The sequence below is a fragment of the Coregonus clupeaformis genome, unplaced genomic scaffold (assembly GCF_020615455.1).
Source record: "Coregonus clupeaformis isolate EN_2021a unplaced genomic scaffold, ASM2061545v1 scaf2932, whole genome shotgun sequence".
Classification (NCBI taxonomy): domain Eukaryota; kingdom Metazoa; phylum Chordata; class Actinopteri; order Salmoniformes; family Salmonidae; genus Coregonus; species Coregonus clupeaformis.
Window position 1 is genome coordinate 33,853 of NW_025536386.1, and position 13,234 is coordinate 47,086.

The 13,234-nt window shown below is 41.3% G+C and overlaps 1 protein-coding gene across 2 annotated transcripts; it reads right to left on the reverse strand.

Moving 5' to 3' along the window:
- Window positions 1-360: 360 nt before the first annotated feature.
- LOC121585664 (deleted in azoospermia-like) lies at window positions 361-12,966 on the reverse strand. 2 transcript variants are annotated; one of them, XR_006003882.2, is made up of 10 exons: window positions 12,890-12,966; window positions 9,160-9,282; window positions 8,618-8,709; window positions 8,475-8,526; window positions 8,292-8,358; window positions 7,869-8,002; window positions 7,341-7,421; window positions 6,982-7,032; window positions 6,521-6,634; window positions 361-2,256 (listed from the first exon to the last, which is right to left on the reverse strand). XR_006003882.2 is itself a non-coding variant. In XM_041901990.2 (10 exons), exons 1-9 carry the CDS (start codon window positions 12,890-12,892, stop codon window positions 6,550-6,552), a joined length of 648 nt encoding a protein of 215 aa, XP_041757924.1. In that variant the 5' UTR covers window positions 12,893-12,966; the 3' UTR covers window positions 361-2,256; window positions 6,521-6,549. The 2 variants fall into 2 exon arrangements, 1 of the variants encoding a protein (XP_041757924.1); XM_041901990.2 differs by having other exon boundaries at window positions 6,521-6,594.
- Between the last annotated feature and the right edge of the window lie 268 nt (window positions 12,967-13,234).

Genomic DNA, 13,234 nt, shown 5'->3' on the forward strand with positions numbered 1-13,234 from the left:
TGAACAGCATACCTTCCCCAAAGCTGACTTAAGTTAGGTCCAGCTTCATACTTCAATTTAGCTTTGACCATAGAAAGACCATAGTGTAATCGTAGGGCACGTCCGCTCTTTGATCACACTCTGGGTCTTGACCAACAACCAACTTCAAATGGCAACCAGTCCACAGTGAAGACAGGAGCGCTTCTATGCAACAGTAGACAGAAAAGTACTTCAGAAACACACAGTGCACTCATCTTGGAAATAAAGCTCTAAAGGTCATGGGCCGGCTTCTGATTGAAACTGGGGGAGAAAAGTCCACTTGAAATTGGACTGATGGTATACAGTATAACTGTCAATAAATAATTACAGCTTTCAGTGAAGTAAGAGAGAGTGTGATTACTTAATTCACATTTATTTGTATATATATATTTTAACAAAATAAATCCAAACCTTGAAATTGTTAACATTAACACCTCAACAAGAACCCAACTTAAACCAGAACAGTGATCTAGAAAAGCTCTCTGTAACCATCACATTCCCATCAATATGATCAGATTCCTATAAGATCAATGCCTAGGATGCATCCCAAATGTTATTCCCTATATAGTGCACTACTTTCCCCCAGAAAAGTAGTGTACTACTAGCAGTAGGGCGCCATTTTAAACAACCTTGGATACCAAACAGCATGGGTCACAGCAGGAGAATTGACAGAGAAAACTAAACCAAGAGATCCATGACAAAGTACAACTAGAAGAGGTTGTCCAGGGCAGGCAAAACCTTAGTCCATAAACACCTGGGCAAAACGCTGGATGGTTACTGATAGGAAATCCCACCCATGACCCAAAAGATCTGATGTATCAAAATGTCATCCCATTTAAATGCACCCAGTTAACCCGTCGGACTGAAAAGTGATTACAAATCACACTGAAGATGGTGTTAGTGCATCAGGATTTTCAGAAATAAATTAAATCAAAATCACACCACCTCTTAAAAAAAATGAAAAATAAACTCTTAGAAAAACAGTGAACAGATCAATCAGTGCAAACATTTTTTTCTCAATAAAGTGAACTTAAGTGAACTTAAAAACAGTAGTGATGGAACGCATTGCTTTTAGTTATGTCCTTCATTTGAGTGAATTAAAACATGTTTCCCGACCCAGGCTGCATTATAAAAGTAGTTTATCAACACCTTCAGGGGAAATTGACAGTGATTTTCCTATTGGAAGAGGAAGAGCTGGAACAGTCTAAGTCAACATCCCAAACGGCACCCTATCCCCTATATAGTGCACTACTTTTGATCAGGGCCCTAGTCAATAGTGCACTAAATAGGGAATAGGGTGCCATTTGGGACAAATCCTAAGAAACATTGGCCAGTGCCACAATAAAAGGTTCCCTAACTTTGCAAACAGCAATACTCAAGATGATACCAGTGCATCCCAATTCTAAATACACAAAAATATTTTCAATAAACCCCTCATAACAGAAAAGCAGGCAGGCACTTGTAATTCAGTGATGTAAATATAAATAAAAAGGTGACTAAAGTAGCTTATTAAGAAAGTAAACTGACAAGAAAATAAAAAAGTGCCTGAAAAATGTGTTAGTTTTGTGCCCAATGCTGCCCTCACTAGTTTCTTATATCGAAGGAGTATGGGGATGGAACTTGAATTAATAAAAGGGAAATTTAATCGATCTCACACTATTCTAAAGATGAATTTACTGTATTACAAATATATGTACAGAGAGGCCCCGCTAAAAGCTTAAACCCAAACAAACCGACATTAAAATAATTTCAACATAAATAGTACAAAATAAAATATAAATATTCACAGGTGACCGTAAGTCATTTTTTTGGGGGGTTTGGGTCAATCAAAAACCCAACTAAATCACAAACGACAACCCAAAAGAAAAAAGAAAAAGGGTGACACCACACGTTGCCCTGTGTTATGAACATGCTGAAGCACCAACATTACTTCCCCTTCCCTACGTGACAGTGGTTGAGGTGGTTTAAAAGCGGTCCAAACCCCAGGACCGTGGTCCTAGCCAAGTCAATCACGGAGCACAGTCACAGTGACCACGCCCATCAGGTGCAAGTGTTGAGCTGCCACGGTCGGTGTGTTAAAATGGGTCTCAAAGCGAGCGAGGGAGGGAGGGATGTCGGAGAGAGGGAGAGAAAGCATCCTGGAAATGTATATTTAAGTTTGTGTTGCTTCCAGCGCTCCAAAAGGCCAGGATGTCATGTTGTCATGTTGTCTCCGCGCAGACTGGCGCACGTCACCCCCTGTGGTGGACAGAAGAAAGACTTCATTCAACCATCAGCTAGGATTATAGGGCTTTTTCAATGGGAGAATCTTAATTGCATTTCTTTGATTCCTCGCGTCCTGTCACCTCCTTCTCAAGACCCATTGAATGAGACGGTCAGAGGTCCATCCCCTCTGATCGTCCAAGTCAATGGGTTGAGAAGTAGGCGAGAGAGGACGCGAGATTCTCCCAGTCTGTCTTTTCTCGATCCCTCGCATCCTCTCTCCTCAAATTGCATTGGAGAAGGACCTTTGGTCCATCTCTTCCAATATGGTTGAGAAAGAAGCGAGGAATCGTGGAAAGACAAATGAAGATACTAGGACTGTCCACACAGTCTGACAACTAGAGGAAAGATGATAGAAGAGGTTCTTCAAGATGGACAGATTCTGTCATCATCCTTGACAATCACAGACAGACAATGCTTCATAAAAAAAACTGCAGACAATTCACTATTGAGCGTTCGAGTCAACACTTGCGCCACAATAAAAAATTACTCAATTCTTTGTGAGTAGAAATGACTGGAGGGAGAGAACAGTTGAGATGAGTTGTAAGAACAATGAAGAGATGGTCAGAGACCACAGAGGAGAAAGGAAAGATGTATAGAAAGGGCTGAGAGAAATAAGAGACAGAAAAGTGGAGGTCAGAGAGAGGACAGGGAAAGACAAAATAGAAAGAAGAATGGAGTGTGTGATCAACCTGGTACAGCGGGAGGGTCAGTGTGCACACGCTCACTAGGGCTGACCCCCTTTTGTTGACTGGTCGATTGTTTGGGCGATAGGCTGTTGGACGACCGAGACTTCTTTAGGCCGAGCAGTCGCAATTATTTTTTCACGGTGCAGAAGACACCCGTCTGATTCGCACCCGTCTCAGTGGACTATTCCATTGCAGAGGCCACAGGGATGGCACAGTCCATCACTCTAAGACATGTGATACTGAAATTGTATATGGTTATATTATGTAAAAATAATGGTGCAACACTAATACATCTAATATTTTATAACAAATGCACTTTCTCCCGCGTTGGATCTTCAGTGCGCCGTAGAATTGGCACCTTTCCCCATGTTGCTATGTGCATAATAGCAAAGTTAGCCAGCATATTGGGATTGAGAACAATGCGGTGAAGGCAGCAGCAGCAGAGATGAGAAAACAGCCCTTGCCTTAGCCTAATTGTCTAAGAAAATTGAGGAGCGAGGAAACCAACTTAATTAGGTCTAATCAATAGCCTAACTGGTAAATGTGCCTAGCTTTGTAAATCATCCATATACATCTACAGAAATAAGACCGATCCTGCTTCTGTTGCCTGTTTGAGTGTTTGTTTGATAGCCTACTGATTCCGTGAGCGCCAAGCCTCATGCATCGGCAAAATGTCGGATAAAGCAATTTCACAGATTCGGCTGTTTGTAATCTTTGCTATGGTGTAATAAAGGCGTTTAAAAAAGTGTGTTAGAACAGACTGGTATTACTTATAATTTATTTAGTGTTTACATTGTTCCAAACAGGCAGAAAGATTATATTGTAATCTATCAGCACCTGTTTGTCACACATAATATACACACAGCTCTCGCTCCTATACCCTCCTTTTTCTATCTCCTTATTGTTATTATTACTATTATGATCATTATTATTATAATAAGTATAATTAGTAGGCTTAGTATAGTAGCCTTGTATAACCACCATTGAGCTGTAGGCCTAAGAGCGCGTCCTGTTTAGTCTTAATACGGTAACTTACTTAGGCCTATGTTTCAATATAGGCTACTGTATCAACCAATCAATCATTAGTTAATGACTTCACACAGCATACGAGACATTAATGCTTTGAAATGTAACCAAGCATTTTAGTTTTAAAATTAAATACAGCAAGCTTTGAATAATTTACCTAAACAATAAATAAACCGCAATTCACGAATGCATGCAACTGTTTTTAGTCTGCTGTAAGATAGGCTTTATATATACAGTTGAAGTCGGAAGTTTACATAAACTTAGGTTGGAGTCATTAAAACTCGTTTTTCAACCACTCCACAAATTTCTTGTTAACAAACTATAGTTTTGGCAAGTCGGTTAGGACATCTACTTTGTGCATGACAAGTAATTTTTCCAACAATTGTTTACAGACAGATTATTTCACTTATAATTCACTGTATCACAATTCCAGTGGGTCAGAAGTTTACATACACTAAGTTGACTGTGCCTTTAAACAGCTTGGAAAATTCCATAAAATGATGTCATGGCTTTAGAAGCTTCTGATAGGCTAATTGACATCATTTGAGTCAATTGGAGGTGTACCTGTGGATGTATTTCAAGGCCTACCTTCAAACTCAGTGCCTCTTGGCTTGACATCATGGGAAAATCAAAAGAAATATAGCCAAGTCCTCAGAATGTTTTTGTTGTTGACCTCCACAAGTCTGGTTCATCCTTGGGAGCAATTTCCAAATGCCTGAAGGTACCACGTTCATCTTTACAAACAATAGTACGCAAGTATAAACACCATGGGACCACGCAGCCGTCATACCGCTCAGGAAGGAGACGCGTTCTGTCTCCTAGAGATTAACGTACTTTGGTGCAAAAAGTGCAAATCAATCCCAGACCAACAGCAAACGGAAGATGCTGGAGGAAACAGGTAAAAAAGTATCTATATCCACAGTAAAACAAAATAGACATAACCTGAAAGGCCACTCAGCAAGGAAGAAGCCACTGCTCCAAAACCACCATAAAAAAGCCAGACTACGGTTTGCAACTGCACATGGTGACAAAGATCGTACTTTTTGGAGAAATGTCCTCTGGTCTGATGAAACAAAATAGAACTGTTTGGCCATAATGACCATCTTTATGTTTGGAGGAAAAGGGGGAGGCTTGCAAGCCAAAGAACACCATCCCAACCGTGAAGCACGGGGGTGGCAGCATCATGCTGTGGGGGTGCTTTGCTGCAGGAGGGACTGGTGCACTTCACAAAATAGATGGCATCATGAGGAAGGAAAATTATGTGGATATATTGAAGCAACATCTCAAGACATCAGTCAGGAAGTTAAAGCTTGGTCGCAAATGGGTCTTCCAAATGGACAATGACCCCAAGCATACTTCCAAAGTCGTGGCAAAATGGCTTAAGGACAACAAAGTCAAGGTATTGGAGTGGCCATCACAAAGCCCTGACCTCAATCCTATAGAAGATTTGTGGGCAGAACTGAATGCGTGTGCGAGCAAGGAGGCCTACAAACCTGACTCAGTTACACCAGATCTGTCAGGAGGAATGGGCCAGAATTCACCCAACTTATTGTGGGAAGCTTGTGGAAGGCTACCCAAAACATTTGACCCATGTTAAACAATTTAAAGGCAATGCTACCAAATACTAATTGAGTTTATGTAAACTTCTGACCCACTGGGAATGTGATGAAATAAATATTGTGATACAGTGAATTATAAGTGAAATAATCTGTCTGTAAACAATTGTTGGAAAAATTACTTGTGTCATGCACAAAGTAGATGTCCTAACTGACTTGCCAAAACTATAGTTTGTTAACAAGAAATTTGTGGAGTGGTTAAAACGAGTTTTAATGACTCCAACCTAAGTGTATGTAAACTTACGACTTCAACTGTATATGCCAATTAGGAATGAGGGGGATGATTAGGTGGCCATGATGGAATGTGGCCAGGTTGGGAGTTTAGCCAGGACACTGGGGTGAACACTCCTACTCTTACAATAAGCACCATGGGATTTTGATAGACCACAGAGAGTCAGGACACCCGTTTTAATGTCCCATCCGAAAGACCACACCCTACGCAGTGCAATGTTCCCAAATGTAATCACGGTTTGAAATGCTTATGTTTTAGTCAAATGTTACATCTGTTTGGGCTTCATTCTGTCAATTTGCAGTCTAAAAATGTTTTTTTATTATGTTACGGCCCCCCGGCCATCCGCTCAAGAAGAAATTGGCCCGTGTCTGAATCTAGTTGATGATCCCTGGTTTAGGGAAATTAGGGATTTTGGTTACAAAACGTTTCAGTCAGATATATATAAGAAACTAAATGGCTGAAATGATGCTTCAGCACGGACAGCGCAATAAACACTTGCTGTGCTGTGGTGCCTTTTGGCTGCAGTAGGGAGGAGAGAGAGACAACGTGCGGCAGTCACACAGGCACTCGCTGTCTTTTTTTGATTTTTTTTTTTTTACACAGTGTGACTATCGGGCTCTTTCTTGAGTCATTTGTGTGTCTAGCAGGAGGGTCAGAGTGTGTGTGTGTGTGCTCACCTGGTACAGGAGGGTCAGTGGGCTGTGGACTAGAGCAGAGTCAGGAGAGTCTGGACTTCACAGTCCACAAAGTTCTGGAAACGGGGCACCACATCACATCACATAATGAGCCGGCTGAAACAACCACAGTGAACCTCAACACCGGAACTACTACAGCAAAAACACCCGTGGAGAAAATCACAGTCATCTTTAGCCAACACATTACTGCAAATACTGATACACACTGGCAGACGGTACTGTCTGTCCGCTCAAAGCACTCACACCAACACAATGTAAGCTTCACCAAACACTGTCACCCAGTAGCCATTACCTGACCAGCTGACACAATCCAGACGGTACAAATAGGTCACATCTGCAGAGCTACAGCTATTCCAATCAGTTCAAATAAAATAACATATTTGGTAATGCATTCTTAACAGTTAGCAAAAGGTAGACAGTCATTCAGAGGAAGTGAGTGTCACCTGGTTGACGAGCCGTGTCCTCTGCTCCCCGGTCCAGTGTGGTGAGGCGTACTGGGAGAGGAGGAGAGAGCAGAGTGTTAAAGGTCAGACATACAGGAACACACTAGCATCCTTTTATTCCTCCACTGGGAATATGTGGGAGAAGAACAGGTGGGAGTGTGTTTGCTATGGTACAGTATGTCAGATGTGTGTGGGTGGTCTATGCATCTAGCATATCACCCACGTATATTAGTTTAGTATATTATATTGTTGATGCTGAATGTGTCATGTTGTTTGTGTGTTTTCATACCAAATGCCACTAGGACTTCTCCAGGGAACAATAAAGTTATTCAATGAATACGTTCTCTGCCTGTGTTTACCTGGTACGCATAGGCGGTTTGTGAGTAGCTCACGGGCATCTGTGGCATTATGACTCCTTGAAGGCCGTTGTACGAGTAAGGCTGAGAAAAGAGGAACATCAAATATATAAAAGTCTCTTCCCTCAGCGGAAGATTTAAGATGGTCAACTGTCAATCTGGTGTAATTTTAGGAGCACTTGTGTAGTTTTCTTGGGCCATGTTCAGCAGAGCAGAACGTGGTGGAACGTTATGTAGAAAAAACATGCTTCTGATAAGTAGAATAAGGAATCCCATCAGCTCTATTCAGGACATTTCTATCTGCAACGTTCCACAATGTTTGCCTACTGAACACGGTTGGCAGGTTTGGGTTGGTGCACTTTTGGGACCACTATTAGTCCAAAAGTGTGAACTATTTCAAGCCCATCTTCCAACACAGTGTCTGCGTTCTTAAAGGCACCCTGGGACCTGGTCAAAAGTAGTGTACTATATAGGGAATAGGGTGTAATTTGGGAGACAACCAGTGGCTTTGGGGTGATGTCAGTGCCATACCTGGATGTAGGGATTGCCCCCGTTGAGTACAGGTGAGGGCTGAGCCACGCCCACAGGAGAGCAGCAGGTGCAGTAGATGTACTGGGAGGGGCTCATCCAGGGGACCTGACCAACCAGTTGAGACGGCATGGAACCTGGGCAGGGCAAACAAAAACAAAATGCCAGATCTCACAATGCCTAGATGTGGTCAGCTAACCACATCATTTGATGTAGCAATTTGCTGTCTGACTGCAGTCGATGACCTGGCACGCCACCATTGGTTGATGCAATGCAACTTCTGCAATGTAGTCGACCTGGAACACGTTTAGCCACAACCCAGACTTCAGCAGTGGCAACAGAGTTCAAAAGACAAGGAATAAATAGCCACTACAAACACAGATATCGATGGACAAAATGAACACAAGTGAAGCAACACACACTCACGTGAGATCCTTTCCTTCATGATGGCTGGACCCAGCTTGAGTTTCCGCCCTTTAAAACTGATCTGTTGCTGCAGAGTAAACATGGTGAAGACAAAACACATTAAGCTTGTGAGTAGAACGAAGGTAAAGTTTTAAAGACTTGACTCCATTTAAGATGCGACCACGTTAAAATAAATGGTCTTACTTCAACGATGGTTTGGATGTCGACGTCTTCATTGAAGTAGACAAATCCATATCTACACAAAGAATGACATTGTTCCATATAAGGCAAGGTTTATTTGCATGAATCCAATTGTCTTGACTAAAGCCTACTAATTTGGGACTCACCCTTTGCAGATGCCTCCACGGTAAGTGATGATTTTCACTTCCTTCACAGCGCCAAATCTCGCAAAGAAGTCCCGGATTTCATTCTCATCCACCTAAAAAAAAGGGCAATATGAGCAAGTTAGATGTTGACTTTATTGGATCCATTAGGGAATTATTTTTGGTTTAGGATCAGTTTCATTCCAGTGAACTGGCCAAATGAAGCAGAGACTATCCCATTGAAACATTCTCACCCCCTCCAAAGTACACTTAATCACAGACAAAATAACCTCCCCATATGGAGGAGGCTCTGCATAATAACAAATAAAATCAAAGTTGATTTGTCCCTTGCACAGGATACAGCAGGTGTCAACGGTACAGGGAAATGCTTATTTGCAAGCTCTTCCTCAACAGTGCAGTGTCAATATCAAAATAGAAATAACATGTAAAAAAAAAAAAAAAAAAGTCAATATTTTTAAAAATCTATATAGATTTTTTTAATCCACATTTGCAATGCCAGTAAAAAAAGAACACAAGAATATACACTATAGCAGTTAGCTACTCACCTTCATATCGATTCCTCCGACAAAAAGCGTGTTTGGTGTCATTCTACCTTCAGGTAAAATATAACCATTTGACAGCTTCAAATTTGGGGACGTCTGAAATCCGTTTCTCTGTTTCTGAATATCCTGGAATAAAGAGAGTAAAGTAAATATTTCATTGGTCACCACTTCAGTTGCCTGGCACTTTCCTACAAGCAACCACAACAACCTGCTGAATTTGGCAGAAAGATATTAACTAACTTAACTACTGTAGGCATCTATTGTAGCCAGTATCAGAGTAGGCGTCAGTCATCATCAGATAGAGCAGTCACTCTCAAATGGTGGAGTCCGTAAATTAATTTCAGACAGCTTTCAAACATGATTGACCGGGTGCCGTTTCCCAAGTGCAGCGCAGCCGCTCTCTGTCTCTAGCGTGGTGAAGAAACACCAGCCTGGGGCCGCGTCCTATCCAATCGCGTGCATTTATGCAAATTAGTCTCATGAAGAGAGCCGCGTCTCATCAAATCGCATAAATATTTGCATATATCTTCGACAGTGAAAGACGGTGTTGGGACTGGGCGCAAGCAGCAGGCAGACACACGGAAATACGTCCATCAATAGACATTGTGAATGTGAGGATGGCTTGTTCAAAGAAAATAAAAGTTGATAGCAAAATTCGCATTTTCAAAGACTAGTGGACAGACAATCACGCACTCATTCTCCCCGCAACAAGTTCAAAACCAATGTGCCTGATATGCTCAGTCTGTAGCACTCGTAAAAAGTGCCAATGTGAAGCGCCACTACGACACAAAACACAGTGGTGAGAACGAGAAAAACACATCCGCTCAAAGCCCAGTATGCGAGGTCCACAAGTTATTGTGCATTCCCTGACAGCCCAAGAACGTGCAATGGAGTGCTCACTGAGAATAGCTTGGGTTTTGGGAAAACGCAAAAAGCCATTTACTGACGCAGAGATGGTTTAAGAATGCATGAGTGAAGTTGTTGAGACCTTGCTTGATGGTAAACAAAGAGATGAGCTGAAGGAAAATATCAAAACAGATCCCACTGTCAGATATTACAGCAATGAGAATAATTTAAAATATTAGCTGAAGATGTGATTTCACAACTTGATGACGCCATTCAGAAAGCACCATCCATTTCTTTAGCTGTGGATGAATCAACAGATACCCCCGATAATGCCCAGCTTCTGGTATTTGTGAGATTTGATGACAAAACAAAAAAGGAATTCTGTGAGGACCTGTTGGGTTTAACAACTCTTGAAGCACACACATGAAGAGGACATTCATGAGGCCATCAAAGGGATGCTGACAAAAAGGGGGATAGATCTGAAGTCGGTGGTCTCCATCACCACAGATGGAGCTCCAGCGATGATAGGAAGAGGGAGGGGACTGGTTGCACGTTTGAAAGAGGACCGCCCTGACCTGACATCTTCCCACGGCATCATCAACCAATCTGTCCTGTGTGCCAGTCTGGGAGAAGTGTATGCTGAGGTCATGACAACAATGATGAAACTGATTAACTTTTTGAGAGCATCATCATCCCTACAGCATCGTCTACTATGAGGCTTTCTGACAGAGGTTAATGCCAGCTATGAAGACTAACTACTGCACAACAATGTCAGATGGCTCAGCTAAGGCAGGGTTTTGGAGCGCTTTTGGGACATTCGGGAGGAGATGTGGAGAAAATGCAAACAGCTGCATTTTTGGCAGACATTACATCACATCTTAATGAGCTCAATGTTAAGCTGCAGGGACAGAACAACAGTGTGTGATTTGATAACAGCAGTCCAGGCTTTCGAAAGGAAATTTGAGATGTTCAAGACTGATCTCCAAGGGAGAACTTGTCCACTTCTCCAAACTTTTGGAGCAATCCCATGGAGAGAAAGATGTGCCCCACCATGGTGGTTTCATACCGAAGCTGATGGATACCTTCAAGGCTCGCTTTGATGACTTTGCTCTTGGATGACATCTGCTGCTGTTCATACAGAACCCATTCTTGGTCACAAATGTCAGAGTTTTCAGAGGAAGCAAAACAGACCTTCAGAAGGGTAAATGTTGTATCACTACAAATGGAGTTGATTGAACTGCAAGAAAATGTGGCTTTGAAAGAGCAGGTTGGTGATTGTGACCCTGTCAGTTTCTGGGGAAAGATGGTGCCTGCAGCTGGTTTCCCTGTTCTAAACAAAATGGCACTACACATCCTGACCATGTTTGGTTCCACATACTGCTGAGAGTCAGCCTTCTCCACAATGAACATGAGTAAAACCAAATACAGCACCAGGCTCACCAATGAACACCTGCACCAGTGTCTTAGAATTGCACTCACAATTTCTTGCCAAAGGTCAAAGTATTGGCAGGAGAAAAACTACTGTCATTTATCTCATTAGTCTGATGCAAGGCCCAGAGTGACTTGTGCATGCATGGAACACATTCTGTGCACTCAGATGTTATTTTCCATTGGACTCTCCTTTGTTCTCCATAAAACGTGCACTTTAGTTTATTATTTATTCAATTAAGAGAAATGCAAGGCTCATGTACATTGGCTCAGTGACATTTTTGCATACAGATTACTATGCAACCACTTTTGTTCTTCAGCAATGTCACAAATGTGCACTTTATTATATTTTCGTAAAAAGAGAAACCATTCATTTTTTAAATACTTTGTTGTACTAATTTCTTAAATGTATTTGAAGCAGCATGACAAATAGTATTAGCCTACTTACTACTACAGCACAGCCTGTACAATGCACATGTTCACAGTCAAAATAAAGAAGTTGTTTGTAATTCATTAAAATGTATCTGATTGGTCTCCTTTAATGTATTTAATACTAGTCCTGAAAACATTTGATATAAAACCATGTATCCCAAATCATAATATGGACAATAGTAAAAGTGTGTTACTATGCTGTACTAGAGCACCGATAAATGACAATATATATTCTATCAGGACCTTTCCCACTTTGGAAATATGTGTGACAGAACCTTCTCAAATTGTATTTGAATACCCCTGAGATTGATAATCTACTGACCTAGCTAATTTAGTCACAGATTAAAGGAGTTAGCTAGCTAGTATCATGGGTGAGCTCAATCACTCTAATTTACTCCAATTTCAAAAAGGCAAGCGGGAAATCGTAGACAATCCTGACTGAGCACAATCCACTTATATTTCAGCAATCAGGATATTGTCATTGTCTGCCAGTTTCCGGCTAGGTAGCTAGTTCCCAACCACTTAGCTAATAGAAAAACTGATTATAACAAATTATTATTATTCATCTGTACTAGCTACAATTTTGACAAATCAACTAGATGCCTAAGCAGCTTATGAACGATTATATCTGAGTGTCTGGGCTGTGGCTAGCTAGGACAGGAGGCACGAGGCAACCACCAGACATAGCTGGCAGCTAGCCATGTCAACTACCTAGCTAGTTATAAACATGGTTAACCTAGTAACAAACTGGCATATCAGCTGGTTTAATCAAGCATGCTAGTTAGTATTTAAGCTAATGACCTAGAAATGTTATACTTGTAACTTACAAGTTCGCTAACGTCAGTGAACTTCAGCTCGCTTGTGCGAGAAATAGGACAGCGAAAAAATATCACAGTTAGCTATCTGCTTCTCAGCAAACTGTTCACTAGATGTAGTCGAGGCCGGGCAATTAATTCATTAGTTCGCTAACAGATATACATATTGTGGTTATATCATTGTCAAAACACAGACTTAGCTAGCTACTCACCATTTCTAAAACCGTTAAAACAGAATAAATTAAACACACTGCCGCGCAAACTTTCCCCGCTTCAAGTGAACGAAAATAAGTTGAAACTAATGACTGTCAAAACGTCACGCCCAAAGCACTTGCTGAACCTAATTGGGATGTTTCAAAAAATAGACAAGGGGTATTTTTCTGAATGTTTTTATTCTCTATATTGGTTTTTACGGGTCATTTAGTTACAACTTTGTTGAAAACAGTAGGCTATCTTTTAAAGATTTACAATATTTAGTGGTATACAGTTTTCTTGATAAATAAAGACGTCTGATATCGACCACCTAGTTTACAACCCCCTCCCAAATGTGAATCAAT

Bases quoted from the DNA above. Each gene is read 5' to 3' on its own strand.
- LOC121585664 (XM_041901990.2), bottom strand. The intron at 8,003-8,291 runs GTGAGTGTGTGT...TGCCCTGCCCAG, and splicing joins CATGAAGGAAAGGATCTCAC to GTTCCATGCCGTCTCAACTG. The intron at 6,595-6,981 runs GTGACACTCACT...CCCCGTTTCCAG, and splicing joins GGACACGGCTCGTCAACCAG to AACTTTGTGGACTGTGAAGT.